This window comes from Crocuta crocuta, unplaced genomic scaffold (assembly GCF_008692635.1).
Source record: "Crocuta crocuta isolate KB4526 unplaced genomic scaffold, BGI_CrCroc_1.0 scaffold70, whole genome shotgun sequence".
NCBI lineage: Eukaryota > Metazoa > Chordata > Mammalia > Carnivora > Hyaenidae > Crocuta > Crocuta crocuta.
The window spans coordinates 17,539,841-17,555,195 of record NW_027528417.1 but is presented as its reverse complement, the minus strand read 5'-3'; the positions used below and the strand labels follow the sequence as shown (position 1 = coordinate 17,555,195).

General features: G+C 42.7%; 2 protein-coding genes across 4 annotated transcripts in view; one reads left to right on the top strand and one right to left on the bottom strand.

The window, feature by feature from the left end:
• The window catches only part of ABCC5 (ATP binding cassette subfamily C member 5), a 168,255-nt gene that overhangs the window by 100,540 nt on the left and 52,360 nt on the right, over nucleotides 1-15,355 (bottom strand). The gene's annotated exons all lie outside the window — the stretch shown is intronic.
• Nucleotides 3,701-9,279, top strand: LOC144223748 (5-hydroxytryptamine receptor 3C-like). 2 transcript variants are annotated; one of them, XM_077754564.1, is made up of 9 exons: nucleotides 3,701-3,767; nucleotides 5,587-5,753; nucleotides 6,131-6,175; nucleotides 6,633-6,742; nucleotides 7,012-7,181; nucleotides 7,364-7,524; nucleotides 8,329-8,533; nucleotides 8,712-8,927; nucleotides 9,050-9,279. In XM_077754564.1, exons 1-9 carry the CDS (start codon nucleotides 3,701-3,703, stop codon nucleotides 9,277-9,279), a joined length of 1,371 nt encoding a protein of 456 aa, XP_077610690.1. The 2 variants fall into 2 exon arrangements, with proteins under 2 accessions (XP_077610690.1, XP_077610691.1); XM_077754565.1 differs by lacking the exons at nucleotides 3,701-3,767; nucleotides 5,587-5,753; nucleotides 6,131-6,175; nucleotides 6,633-6,742; nucleotides 7,364-7,524 and having other exon boundaries at nucleotides 7,050-7,181; nucleotides 8,329-8,581.

Below are 15,355 nucleotides of genomic sequence, written 5' to 3'. Positions count from 1 at the left end.
GGCTGTCACAGGCTGGAGGTGTCACTCCCAGTCACTCCTCAAAACATCTCACGTGTTTTTGCTTTTATAAATATGGGCTTCTGATGAGAAGAGATAAACCACGTCAGTCTATGTTTGTGATAACATTTTTGGCATGAATATTTGTTTAGGAAAATTAGAAATCTATAAAGGCTGTATTTGTTTTTCACTCAAAGTAACTCATTTATTGAATACCATGAGGAAAAAGTATGTACTCTTAAAACACAAATTATATACTTGATTGATTATAAGACCACCAATGAGAAAAATCAGCATTGCTTTTTAGCTACTAAAATGTTACTGTTTAGGGTGCCTGACTTGCTCAGTTGGTTGAGCGACTGAGTCTTCATTTTGGCTCAGGTCATGATCCTGGCGTTGTGAGGTCAAGCCCCACATCAGGCTTTGCACTGAGCGTGGAGCCTGCTCGAGATTTTCTCTCTCTCTCCTTCTGCCCTTCTCCATGGCTTGTTCACTCTCTTCTAAAATTAAAAATATAATAAATCAAATAAAAAATAAAAAAAAATAAAATATTACCGTCTGAGCACATTCATGAAGTAACAATACCAAAGCATGTTTTTTTTTAATTTTATTTACTTATTTTTTTAAGATTTTATTTTATTTTTTAAGTAATCTCTACGCCCAACATGAAGCTCAAACTCACAAACCAAAAATCAAGAGTTACATGCTCCACTTACTGAGCCCGCCAACAGTTTTTAAACTCTCATCCTAAAATTGGATCTAGGTGGATGACCTGTGATCTACAACTGGTAGGTCATTGATCTAAAGGAAAAAAAAGAAAAGAGATTCCTTTTCAAGTCAGCCTTAAGTTTATATTGCTCATGGAATCTGAAACAGCTTAATATTGTATCTATTTTACTTCCCATTTGCTTGTAGGTTCTTACAGTTCTAAACAAACTTCTGGTTTTAGAATACTTACCTAAGGGGCGCCTGGGTGGCTCAGTCGGCTTAGGTCATGATCTCACAGTTCGTGAGTTCAAGCCCTGCGTGGGTCTCTGTGCTGACAGCTCAAAGACTGAAGTCTGCTTCAGATTCTGTGTCTCCCTCTTTCCCTGTCCCTCCTTTGCTCATGCTCTGTCTCTTTCTCCTTCAAAAATAAATAAGCATTAAAAGAATTTTAGAATACTTACCTTAAAAATGCTTATTGAGGCACCTGTATGGCTTAGTCCGTTAAGCATCCAACTTTGGCTCCAGTCATGAACTCATGATTCCTGAGTTTGAGCCCCATGCTGGGCTCTGGGCTGACAGCTCAGAACCTGGAGCCTGACTCAGATTCCATGTCTCCCTCTCTCTCTGTTCCTCTCCTGCTTGCTTGCTCTCTCTCTTCCAAAAATAAATAAAGTTTTAAAAAATTTAAAGACTACTTATCTAGTTTATTTTTTTAATTTCTTAATTGATTTATAAGTATGTTGTTTGCATTCTATACCCTATCTATAGAATTTTTAAGTTTTTTTCTTCTACATTTAGTCTATTCACCTAAAACAGTGTTTCCCCAAAATAATAGATGAAGTACTAGTCCTGCAAGATATTCTGAGAAAAAGAAATTCCCAAACTCAGCTAAGTCTGGGAAATTATATATATATGATATTCAAGTCACCTTACCATTTTAGCTAAATACTCTGAGAAATCCTATAATAATAAAACCTGATTAGCCTTATTTAATTCATCATTCCTAAGGCCTCTCTGAAATTGAAATAACAAAAATAATTGTTTTAAAAAAGACTTTAACATCCAGTAGAACTAGTGTTCTGCAAGAAAATGCTTTGAGAAACACTGATCTAAAGTCACCTTTAAGGGAGGGATGCCTGGGTGGCTCAGTTGTTATGCATCTGACTTTGACTCAGGTCATGAACTCCCAGTCATGAGTTCAAGTCCCACATCAGACAACCTTGAGCCTCACTTTGAGTGACCTCCAGCCTCGCTTTGGGTGAGTCCCCACTTTTCTCTCTCTCTCTCTCTCTCTCTCTTTCTGCCACTTGTGGGATTCTCTCTGCCCCTTGCTCATTGCACCTTCTCCCTCTCTCTCTGGAAGGAAGGAAGAAAGGAAGGAAGGAAGGAAGGAAGGTCCTTAAAAATAAAAAAGAAAGAAACTTCCTAAAGGAGAAGGGATTCTTAAATGATGAAGAGAGTTTCTGAAGAGTGAGGGATGACCCTTATGGTAACCTAAAGCTGAGTGAGGCTGAGAGAAAAGACTGATGCCCACAGCAGCCAAGGTTGCTTTAGTCAACCCAGACATTTTAAGTCCAGAAGATTCCATTCAGGCTGAAACAACCTGAGCAATCTGAAAAGAGCCAGGGTAACAATAACAGCTACTATTATTGCCGCTTTTACTGTTATTTCTGCTCCAATTTAGTAATTGCTTAGAACGGGGAAGGTACCACACAAACATTATCTCTAACCACATAAAACCCCAATATTAGAGATAGGAAAGCCTTTGTTACTATATCATTCCAGCTCAGTCTGTAAAGCTTCTTCACTGAAGCAATTGTTCTCTTTGCCCTCTAAACCACTCATGACCCTCTCTGGAGCCTTCTCTAATGAAATAATTCCAGGCTAAAAGAGGTTAAACCTTCCTGATGACTCTGGCCCATTTAACCATATCATGCTTCATTTCCACCATGAATCAATATTTGTACATGCTAAATCTGACAAGATCTGTGATCACCTAGGCATGGCATGGTATGTTGAAATTACTTCCCAAGGCTCTTTTAAAATTACACAAGAAAGTAAATCTTAACACTCAGAGGCAAATTCAAACACCTACAGAGGACAAGCAGGTAACATAAATGAGGGGAGCAGGTCAGGAATAATCAATAGTTGGTGACAGAGACTGTGATGATCAAGAGAAAATGCTCCATCCAAATGACACAACCATTAACTTTGGCAGATTGTTGCCAAGCAAAAACATGAACCCGGTATTGCCTGATCTTATTTTTCAAGTGAAGCCAGAAATACAGGTTTTGCATGAAATCTTCCAATTTTTAATATGTTGACAACTAATTTGTTATAAATACCAGCAGGGCCAAAACAACATGAATTTGCAAGCTTTCCTCTCATATTCTCATCAGTCAACTTCTACTAAAAATAGCATTGCCTCTACACCCTCCCCTCTACCTCACTGATCACTCCCTCCATCCAGGAGATCTGGGTTGCTTTTGACACACTCAAAAAATCAAAAGCTAAGACTTGCTAGTACTGAAGTCATGTTTAAAACCTCAACTCTGAAGTTGATTATAAAAAGGAGGCAGTTTTTCTGAAAGATGGTAGCAAGGTTAATATAAGTGCGTGTGCCACTTGAAAGCAATGGCAATTATTATGTGCCTTGTCTATGATGCATTGCATGCCACTTTAGTGATTCTAAAGTATGAACAGACCATTAGCACTGCTCCAGTGACCAAATATTTTTTCCTCCCTGTCTCCAAACTGATTTTCCAGATTACTTTTGGAGATGAGATTCAGGCCCAGTTAGGGCACAGGGTGGGGTAGTCCTCTGTTACACCCTCTTGTTACCAGCAGTGCTTGTTAGAGAGGTGGCTAATGCCACCTGATACATATATTATTCAAAGCTAGGGTTCAAGGTGTGGCCTGTGGTCTTTTAAGGTCCACATCATCACTAAGTCCCCAGAGATCAACATTATCTCAGAGAAGAGCCAAAGAGAAGAAGATGGAAAGAGGTTGGCTCCATGAACATGGATTCTACCTTTGTCTCACTGTCCACCTGTTGCTTCAAGGTAAGAAGGGACAAGAGCAAGAGCAAATCAAACATACAACTTCTAAGAAACAGACCAATCAAACTAATTTTTATTATTCCTAGACAGTCAATGTCTGGATGTTCATTTTGGTAAAAATGAAAACTCAAGACACTGACAGCTTTGTACCTCTTTGTAAGATCCTTCTGTCCTGTGTTTCTATTGGGCCTCTTCTTTTTCCTCATGTCTTTCTTTTTCCAGGCATATAATCTAACTGCATGGTTTCTGAATATCAACTAATGTTAAAAAGAAAAGAAAAGAGGGGCGCCTGGGTGGCTTAGTCGGGTAAGCGTCCGACTTTCGCTTAGGTCATGATCTCGTGGTTCGTGGGTTCGGGCCCCGCGTCGGGCTCTGTGCTGACTGCCAGCTCAGAGCCTGGAGCCTGTTTCAGTCTGTGACTCCCTCTCTCTCTGACCCTCCCCTGCTCACGCTGTCTCTCTCTCTCTCTCCTAGAAATAAATAAAAACATTAAAAAAAAAAAAAAGAAAAGAAAAGAAAATTCTTTCTCAGCTCTCTTTAATCAAATTAAATGGAATAGAGAAAATTCTAAAAGGAAGAAGCTGATGAGAAGTTCTGTCATGAAAAGGGGAAACATTTTCAGTAAAAATTTTCAGTGTAGATTATTTTCCTCATGCATTATTGAAAGTGAATGAGGAGGGGGCACCTGGGTGGCTCCGTCCATTAAGCATTTGACTTCAGCTCAGGTCATGATCTCATAGTTCATGAGTTTGAGCCCTGCATTGGGCTTTCTGCTGTCAGTGCACATCTTGCTTCGGATCCTCTGTTCCCCTCTCTCTCTGCCCCTCCCCTTTCTGGTTCTCTCTCTTCCTCTCTCCCCCCCCAAATAAATAAATAAACTAAAAAAATGAATGATAAGGGTTAGTACAATATCAGAGATAGTATGAATAGACTCTACCAGAAGATGTTACCACATATTTCTCTATTTCTGCATTACAAAGTATGACTACAAAAGGGTTAGGTATAAGATGGGTATTAAGGAACTTTCTTGGGGCGCCTGGGTGGCTTAGTCGGTTGAGCGTCTGACTTTCGCTTAGGTCATGATCTCGCGGTTCGTGGGTTCGAGCCCCGCCTCGGGCTCTGTGCTGACTGCCAGCTCAGAGCCTGGAGCCAATTTCAGAGTCTGTATCTTCCTCTCTCTGTCCCTCCCCTGCTCACGCTGTCTCTCTCTCTCCTAGAAATAAAAAAAAAAAAAGGAACTCTCTTTAAGGTAGACTCAGTAGTGATATAACCATTGTTTTAGATGAGAACAATCATAGTACATAGTAGAGATACGGTAAATCCTTATTAACTTGAAAAACTGACTTCCTTCCTTAGGGCTTCACATACCTCCCACTACCTACCTGATTATTGCCCTCATCATTAATTTATGATTATCTATGCTGCATTAATATAGTGAGGAGAACTGTGATTGCAAATATTGTCACTGACATCACCCACATGGCTCAAGGACACAGATGAGCAATGGAAGGACACTGAATGAAGGTGGAGAAGTTTGTGGTGAGATTCAGCAGGACACTGAAAAGTGGTGGTCAGGGCTGAGTTTGCCTACATGTTTGGACAAGTTTTGCATGGGAACAGAAACAAAGGAATTGAGGATGGAGCCCTGACTCAGCTCACCTCATCAACTTCCATCATTTGCTTACCAACCCAGCCCACATTCCCTGGCCCAAGAAGGAGAAGCTCACACACTTCTCCCATGCTCCCTGTTTTCTCTTTGTGCAGAAATGCTACCTAGCACCCAGCCCTGACACTCTTCTCACAGGGTCTCTGCTCTCTTCAGGAAGAGGAGACACATTCACCATCAATTGCTCAGGCTTTGACAGGCATGGGGTGGATCCTGTTGCCTTCCAAGCAGTGTTTGACAGAAAGGCCTTCCGTCCAGTCGTCAACTACAGCATCCCTACTCGTGTCAACATCTCCTTCACCCTGTCTGCCATCGTGGAAGTGGTGAGTCCTGGCTCAACACTGCAATGTGCTGAGCAGTGGTGAGCAATGGATTCCTCGCCTGAATTTTGTAAAATGAAAATTTCATTCCATGGGGTGGGAAGATATGACAGGGAATGCTTCAGTGACATCACAGCAGGTAAAATCTGTCCCTTTTTGGACTACTCCATAAGAAACATGACCCCAATGACACTTCATACTGTTTTTCTAACCTATGTTTTCCACGTACCCTGGAGTATTTCACCTAAAAATTTCAGTGGTTTATGATTAAAAACCATAATTGTGATGCAGAAGAGCCATGGAAATGAGAAAGAGGTGGGTGGTGGCATTGGACTTGACTTCATGGAGGCAATTATCTCAGATGAAAATTGTTTCTTAAGGATGCACAGCTTCAACTGATGACATCGTTCCTGTGGCTAAACCTGGTATGATAGACTTTTTCCCCTTTACAATGGTACCTCTCTTTTCCCACTGCTGGGTTCAACTTTGCAGTTTATAATGGATAAAGCTTAGAATACCCACAAATTAGACAAATTCAAACAGAGCCAGACCAACAATGAAAACACAAAATTTCCTATTTATTCTGCCAGTTTTGGAGTGCAGAGATGGGGCACAGAGAGAAGGTAGCATAAATCAAGGTCATGGAAGATGATACTTAAGTGGCTCCATCCCAGGAACTCCAAAGCTGAGGCCAATGTCTCCCTTGAAAGCGACAAGGGAGAAGTAGAAGAAAGACTTTGCTAGTGCATCGTGATACCTGTTACCAGAGAAGGGGTAGGAGAATGAAGAAATGAGAGAAAAAAAGAAATATAAAGTGCAGGAGACAGAATGTGACTAAAACAAGTTCCCACCCTATTTGTCTCACATCATGTTTTCCTATAGATCTGGTACAATCCATTCATCACGTGGAACCCAGAGGAATGTGGGGGCATCAGGAAGATCAGCATAGCAGCTGAGAATCTTTGGCTTCCAGATATCTTCATTGAGGAGTTGTGAGTATCAGCATTGAGAAAACAGCAGGAATGAAATGCTATCTCCAAGGAATGGAATGATATAACCAATAGGGGGCACACAAAGACTCAGTGTAGAAGGAGTAGTGTCTGAACTGAGTTTATAAAACCCTCAGAACATGGCCATAGGTGGAATGGGGAAGTCAGATGAGCAGGGTTGGAGCACAGGAATGGTGTGACCTGAGAGAGAAAGAAGGCCAAGACTGACAGGGAACCCACAGTACTCACCTTCCCACCCTTCTCACATACAGCATGGATATGGATCAGACAGCTACAGGTCTCATGGCTTATGTCAACAGTGAAGGTCTCATCAAATATGATAAGCCAATGCGGGTGGTCAGCATCTGTAACCTGGACATCTTCTATTTCCCCTTTGATGAACAGAACTGCACACTCACCTTCAGCTCATTCATCTACACAGGTAGGTGAGGTTCTTTATAGTAGCCAACTGAGAGGCAGAGAAAGTGTTTTGAGAAAGAAGAGGTCAGGAAGATGGAAACAGTGAGGGCATTTCACTGAAAGGGGTGTGGTAAGGAATGCAACAGTCTGGGTACGGGATTTGGGAACATTTGGGAGGCTGAGTTGTCTGGGTCTCTTTTACAGTGGAGAACATGCTCTTGGGCATGGAGAAGAAAGTGCAAGAGATTTCGAATACATCACAGGACCTCATTCGGAGCAAGGGGGAGTGGGTACTTCTGGGTATCCACCAGAGAATGATGAAGATGTCTGTGGGCACCAACCAGTATGACCAAATCATTTTCTATGTGAGCTCAGGGGCCATGGTTGTGATCTTCTCTAAGATGCATAACTATGTCCCCCACCAGAATGTAAGCTCTCCCACCAGAAAGTAAGCTCCATGAGGGTGGATATTTTTATCACTTTTCTCACTGATAAATTTCCACTACCTAGGACAGTACCTGGCACTAGTAAATATTGATTGAATAAATCCTCCCTGGGGAAAAAACAATGCTCCTATGGCAGTGACTCATAGTGAGAGTGAGCTTCCCATCTCCCATAGCTATCACAACTCTTTAGAGGCAAGAATTTTTAAGTTTATTTTTAAAAACATACGGTGAAAAAGTTATGAAACATTGTCTTAGGGATATTATGCTTTCAAATCTTGGTGACTTCAAAATTATCTGCCACTGTCTTGCCTTCCCTCCACTGGTCTTGAACGGCCACCAGCAAAGTCACTAGCGATTAGACCTTGATGAGAAAGCAAGCAGAAATACAGGGCTAAAATGCACATGATATCTATGAATCTGGTCCCACAGTCCTGCTAAGAACACACTAGTAGGGCTAAAAGCAGAAGTGGAGAAAGATGACACCTTGGGTCAAGAAGGAATGAGATACATTTCAGTGGTAAGCAGCATGGCAGAATCAAACTCTAGAAAGTCAGACAGTGGTGATTAAGATGACTTTGTTGAAAGACAGGACAGGGAAAGGGAATTGAGGTAACATTTCCTTCCTAGATAGTTTGGTCTGGGACATATATCAACTCCTGCTTTTAACTGGCTCAGCATCCTCCCAGACTACTCCTCACTTGCTCCCCTCTCTCCGTCCTCCAGGTGGCCATCAGGCGCAGGCCCAAACTTTATGTTATAAACCTTCTGGTGCCCAGTGGCTTTCTGGTTGCCATTGATGCCCTCAGCTTCTACTTGCCGATAGAAAGTGAGAATCGTGCCCCATTCAAGATGACACTTCTGTTGGGCTACAACGTCTTCCTGCTCATGATGAATGACTTACTCCCTGCAACGGGCACCCCCCTCATCAGTACGGTCCCTCCCTCTATCAAGAGAATGAAAGCAAAGTGGGTGTGGAGTAGGGAGACAGACCAGTGGAATCTGGTCAGAGTGAAAATGGATCCTGGAAAAGGACCCTGGGGGAAAAGAGGAAACAGAAAGTCCTAGGAGGTACCTCTGGCCCTCACATTGACCCATCTTCCCGCCAGGTGTCTACTTTGCCCTGTGTCTATCCCTGATGGTGGTCAGCCTACTAGAGACCATCTTCATCACCCACCTGTTGCATCTGGCCACCACGCAGCCCCCACCTATGCCTCAGTGGCTCCATTCTCTCCTCCTCTACTGCACCAGTCCAACAAAATGCTGCCCCACTACACCCCAGAAGGGAAATAAGGGCCTGGGCCTCACCCCCACTCATCTATCTGGTAAGGGGAGTCAGCACTGCCCACACATTCTCTTCCCACACCTCCACTCCTCTGCCCCTGCCTCCTTCCCTGTCCCCCTCACTCCCCAGGAAAACTTCATGGCTGTATCTCTATCTCTGTAGGTATGAAGGAGCCCATGGAGTTGGTAGGGAAGGTGCGAGGTCCCAGAGAGGCAGAGTTAAATGGGTTCCCTGGGTCAACAAGGACCCAACAGGATTACAAGGCTCAGAAGCAATACTTGGTTGATCTATGGGTGCAATTTAGCCACATGATGGACACCCTGCTCTTCCGCCTCTACTTGCTCTTCATGGCCACCTCCATCATCACAGTCATCGTCCTCTGGAACACCTAGACAAATGCCCACATGCAAGCTCCAGTCTAGAAATTCTCTTGCCTTTGGAATCCATCCGAGCTCCTGTATGTGTCCAAATCTCAGCCTCACAGCCCTGGAAACCACATCACTTTCTGTTCAATCCTTCTGTGCAGTTTCAGACCAGACCTGGATGATTGCCTATGCCTTCCCAGGGCTAGGTCCTTGCTCCTGCACTCCATCAGCTCCTGTCAGCCCTCCCATAAGTGATGCTTGCCTGGCTTCTCGGGATTCAAGTTCCTGGAATACTTTCTTGATTTCAATCATCCCCAATAAACCCCTTTGCAGAAAGCATGGGCTCTTCCCTACCTTATATTACAGTACCAAAAATCTTGGATTGAGAGTCTTCTTGGAGAAACTACTCATTAACAAAGTAAAAAGGATTTTATAGGACTATTATGCAACTTGTGAAAGCGAGGAGAGGGGAGAGAAGGGCTCAAAACCCATTACAAGGAATTTTAAGAAAATAGAGATTAATCTCCTAAATCTAATTTTCCCAGATTTAAGCTTTAGAAACTACTCATGTGCAAGAATCAGGCATCTCTTACTTAAAGAGTGAAACATTTTGTCACAGCCTGACATATGACTCATTCATCCTTAAGCATCTAGATGTTAACATAATCCCAAATTACAGTTAACTGCCTGTACTGTAATCAAAGTTGACTGCTCTTAATTATGCAAAGGAAAGAGCAGAAGCCAAGGAAAGCACATTTGAAAATGGCATCTGCCTTACTTGAGAATAACACAAATGCCCTCATATGAACTGGAAAATTCCCCTTCCTGGAACTTGCCTTGTGATTTTGCAAGTGTTTGTCTTTTGGCCCATCTCTCCCACTAGCTGTCTGGGGGAGGCAGAGGCTCCATGGAGCCGTGACGTGATTTGCTGGACACCCCACGTTCAGAAAAGCACAGATGTGCAAGCAAAGTAATTACAACTCACACAAAATCTTTTATTTTTAGCAACGATTTCTTTTCTTCTGTCTCTTCTACTACTTTCTATCGTAAGCCTAAGAGATTAATGGTAGTCTTTACTGAATAATATTTCCCTGGTTCCTCCTCTCCACTGCTCTTCATCAAACTTCTTTGGTTCCCTCTGCTCACTGTAGATGCCCAAAGGGTGTCAAGACTACCAATGCTCACTAGAAAAGTTGCTGTTGGTGGTGCGGGCCCACGGTCCTTCCCCCGTGTTTGCTGCAGGAGCATCTGCCCGCAGGGCCCAAGCAGCAGGGGCAGATGTCCCCAGCTGAATACTGAGTCACCAGGACCAGCTATTACTTGTTCTTTCCTTGCAGTCCCCTTCCACAAGGACTCAGGCACGAGTCTATGGGAATCTGGGGGTATTGAGGCAGAAGTACCTTGCTAAGCTACAAATCACTCCTTGCACCTGCCCATGCTTTTCCAACTCAAGTTGTCTTCCTTAATTCCCCTTTTATTTTCTCTGTATTTTTTCCCCCATAAAGGTCTCTGGTTTCTCAGCTTCTAGGGCTCTGTCAAGCACCTCCTCACCATCACCAGTCTTCCAGGAATGTCCCAAACCTCTCATCTACACAATCTAGGCTCAAAACAGGAGCCCTGACATTCATCTAAATATATTAGCGTATCTGTTACTATTTCCACAACTTCTCAACTCACAGCTTGCTACAACATGGGTCCTTAGAAAGGATGCAGTATACTAATAATAATAACCAACATTTATTAAGTTATGAATATGTGGCAGGCACTTTTCTAGGTGTTTTAGATAAATAACTACATTTAATCCTTATAGTAACTCTATGAAGTGGGAACTGTAGATCCACAGCCCTTGGAGTCAAATGTATTTTGGAAGTTGGAATTTTTCAGATTTAAAAAAGGAAATAATTATGCACATACTGTATGGGGTAGGGGGCAGCACCCTGAAATCAAACACATTACTATTTGTGCAGTGAGATCTGAATATCTACCATATGGTGCAGAAACGAAACCATGGATATAGTCTCCCATCAGTCCAGGTCAGCTTTTGCCACCAAATAATTTGTGAAAAATCATCTGTTTTTCAAAGTTCTTTAGGTTTTAGAACTGTGATTTTGTATTTTTATCCCCATTTTATAGATTCAAATAAAGGGGATGAAATAAATAAAACAAATGAAGCACAGAGAGGTGAAGGGACTGCCACTGAGTGGGCCCCAGGGTTCCCAACTAATTACATAAAAGAGCTGTGGTTGGAACCCGGGCAGTTGACTCCAGACACCGGCCTCTGAGCTTCTCTGCCACACTGCCCGCCAAACTGAACAAGAGGGGCGCTTGGGTGGCTCAGTTGGTTGAACATCAAACTCTTGATTTTGGCTCAGGTCATGATCCCCGGGTCAAGGGATGAAGCCCCATGTTGGGCTCTGTGTTGAGCATGGAGCCTGCCTGAGATTCTCTTTTTGTCTTAATCTGCCCCTGCTCATGCTCTCTCTCTCTCTCTCTCTCTGTCTCTCTCTCTCCCTGTCTCAAATTTAAAAAAAATGAGGTTGAAAACTGGACAGGCTAAGAACCCCACATTGAGACATCAGTTTCACAGCACATCTTTATCTGCTGACACCTTAGGAGAATTAAAACAGAAAAAGCAAGGCCCTGATCAGGATCCCAAAGACAAACTTTCTTTTACATTTCTTTTAACTCCCTCCCTCAGTCTTCCCCACTCCTCTTCTCTCCCCTCCACCCCTATCATAAGTCATAACAGCCAACCAAGTTCACTACTTGCACTTTTCCCACTCCTTTCTGTAGCATGTATTTCCCCAGATCTCACCTGGGAAATCCACCTTCCCTTTGTATTCTCTATGGATTTAGTTTTTTTGCTGCTGATACATATTCTATGATATTTTTGGATATCTACTCCCATACCTTGTTCCAAGATAGTTACCTCACCTGGAAACTCATCCTTGACTTTGCTAAACACCCCATTTACCCAGCTTTTGTGAGGTTCTGAAATTATTTAAGATCAATTTGTGGCATTTTGGTTTTTGCACCCATCTTCATGGTACATATGTTTCTGCTTATTTTCTTTATAGGTTTTCTGACACATAGCTTTATGTTTTATTTGAATAGAAGATACCTGATTTGTCTTTTTTGACACGTGAATTAAGAGGCTGGATCTCCTTTTAGCAAGAGAAGGCATGATATGGCAATTTTATTTTCTCCACAAGCAAAATATGAACACACAATCTTAACACACAAATGATAGTCATGCGGAACCTTGAAACCAGAATTCTCCCAGAAAATTTACAGATATGGTTGCTGCCTTTCTATTCCACCTGTAACAGAACCCTATAGGCACACTTAGGGCTAATGACTTTACTCCTGTTATGGAGCAAACTTCTGAAAGGCTTTGAAAGGTAATTTAGAAAAATTTAGGAAAATCTTTAGAAAACTCTGCTGACAAGATAGCTCCTGCCTGGGCTATCTTGCATCTGATGGTTGCGTCTGGATGATCGCTCTTCACCTTGTCCATTTACCTGCAGTGTTACCTGTGGTTCTCCCATGCATTTGTGCTCACTTCCTTTTTCTCTGAACTATTAGAAGCAGTATTTCTCCATGTTTTCTACATTTTCTCTTGGCTCCATATTAACTTGACATTAAAATTTATTATCTCCTTACTATCTTTGCTCTCTCTCCTCTTCCTTCAGGTCTATTCTAGGATGTGAAGTCACAGACTTCATTTCAAGGCCGTCTTTTTCCTCCTCTCCAATTTCTGATCCTCCCTTTGGTAACCTCTCTTATTTAGTCATTCATTAGTACTGGTTCTTCTAAACGGCAAGTACGAAAATAGTATATACCAGAGAGACTTTGAAATCTGGCAACCTTGGGTTCCAATCTGACTGCATTACTTGTTGGGTAAAACTTTATACAAGTGGCTTCACCCCATAAGTTTAAATTCCATTTGTGAAGTGGAGCTAACACAGGTTCAATTATTTTTAAAATATGGATTTAAAAATTATTCACAAGCTTACAGAACCTAGAAAACCAAACGTGATGCACCAGAGAATATCTATTGATCATGCAGACTGAGAGTTAGTGTGCAAAATCAACTTGTAGGTGAGAGGCAGTAGACACAAAGAATTACTGACTTTCTAGTTCAACCCACTCATTTTTTTAGGTGAGAAAAATGAAGTGGAGAAAAAGGAAGTGATAAGTGTGGGGTTGGCCTACTTTAAGAGAGCCCAGGATCAGAGCCTGAACCTGTCAAAGGGGTAGCCTCAGGTGAGTGCTGTCCATGGGACTCTTTTCCCAGGAGTATTTCAGAGTCCCAGGACCTTCCTTCTCTCCTGCTGCAGGCACAATAGCCAGCCTGATCCCAGCTAGTGACCCACTCTGCAGTTTGGATGTTTCAGCTGCCTCTGTACTCCTGGATCCTTAGCCCTGGCCAATGGCCTCTGTATGTGACTGCAAAATAATGGCCCTCATTTCCCCCTTCCACCATTTAATTCTGCCCTTACCAGGTTACAGATATATTCCCAAACTCAATCCACGAAGGTCCCAGATGAGTGGGACCATGCAGCATGATCCTGCTGAGAATAAATTAGGGAGAAAGTTATTGGTGTCTGTGACTTGCAAAGTTACAGCTCCTGTCCCCACTGTTTACCTCTGAATCCAAGCATTGTCTAGACCTGGGGATTTCAGTAATGGGAAACTAGGGGCCTAATAATCCAGACCATAAGACTTCCCAGCTATGGAGTAATAAAAAGAGCAAGGAAAGAACAATGGAATCAAACCTGGGTTTGAATCTGGATTCTACCTATTTTTACCTGGGTGAACATTGAGCAAGATATTTTGACCATCTGCACATCAGTTTTATAACCTATAAAATGGGAGTAATACCACTGACCTCATAAAGCAGTTGTGAGGATAAGAATACTAGGTGGCTCAGTTGGTTAAGCATCGACTCTTGATTTTGGCTCAAGTCATGATCTCACAGTTCGTGAAATCAAGCCCCACGCCAGGCTGTGTGCTGACAGCATGGAACCTGCTTGGGATTCTCTCTCTCTTTCTCTTTCTCTCTCTCTCTCTGTCCCTTCCCCACTTGCACTCATGCTCTCTCTCTCTCTCAAAATAAATACATAAACATTAAAGAAGAGAGAGAGAGAATACTATAAGTAAAGTACCTAACACAGTGTAGGACACATGACACAAACTCAATGAATAGTCGTTCTGGTTAGACCTTTATTAGAAACTTAGAGGGGGCAGTCAGAAATAAAAAGCTGGGCCCTGGCTTTAGCCCTCTGTATCCTACCCGCTACTTCTACCAACCCCCATCTCTACCAAACCACACCCACAATCAAGCCCACACCTTAGCTACACCATGGGAGCAGCAGGTAACTTCTCTGATATGGCCTCAGGACCCCCATTAGTTTCCTAACCACCTTTCTTACATCTAGCCAAGGCTTGTGTGTCTCTCCCCATCCATAGTGAACTGATGGGCCAGACATTTGACTAACATTTATTGATTGCTAACTACTATGTGCCATACACGGGGCTGGGGGTGGAGAGAATAGTGGGGAGAAGGACAAGATGTGCTTCCCACTTTCCATGAGGTTATAGAACAGGAGAGGAGATGCCTTACTGCTTTATTTTCCCTGCCTCTATCATATCCACTTCCTAGCAGCTAAACCTACTTTTAAGTTCAGCCTATAGATTTAGGTCCAGTTTTTCAGCCAAGCTTGATAAAAGCAAGATGCACAATCGTCTTCAGCTGCCTTTCATTACACTTGAAGTTAACCCTCATTTCCTAGACTCAAGGTCTGATAGCCTAGCTTACCTGTGGAACTCAAGTGTACTTAAAAGACCTTCACTCTTAGCCATTCTAGGTGTCCAGTGCCACATAGGTGTGTCTACATGGATATAGACACAGTAGTACTTTGGTCCTACATGGCATTATGACCCAATCCTCTGGCCAAGTTTCCAAAACAGGGAAGAAATGCCTGACAGAGCTGGTGGGGCTGACGCACTGCAGATATTTCAAACCTTAGACAGAAAATATCTCTCTGCCATGCTATCCTACTTGGGGCCCCTTGGTCATTCCTGTCTTCCTCAGCACTTT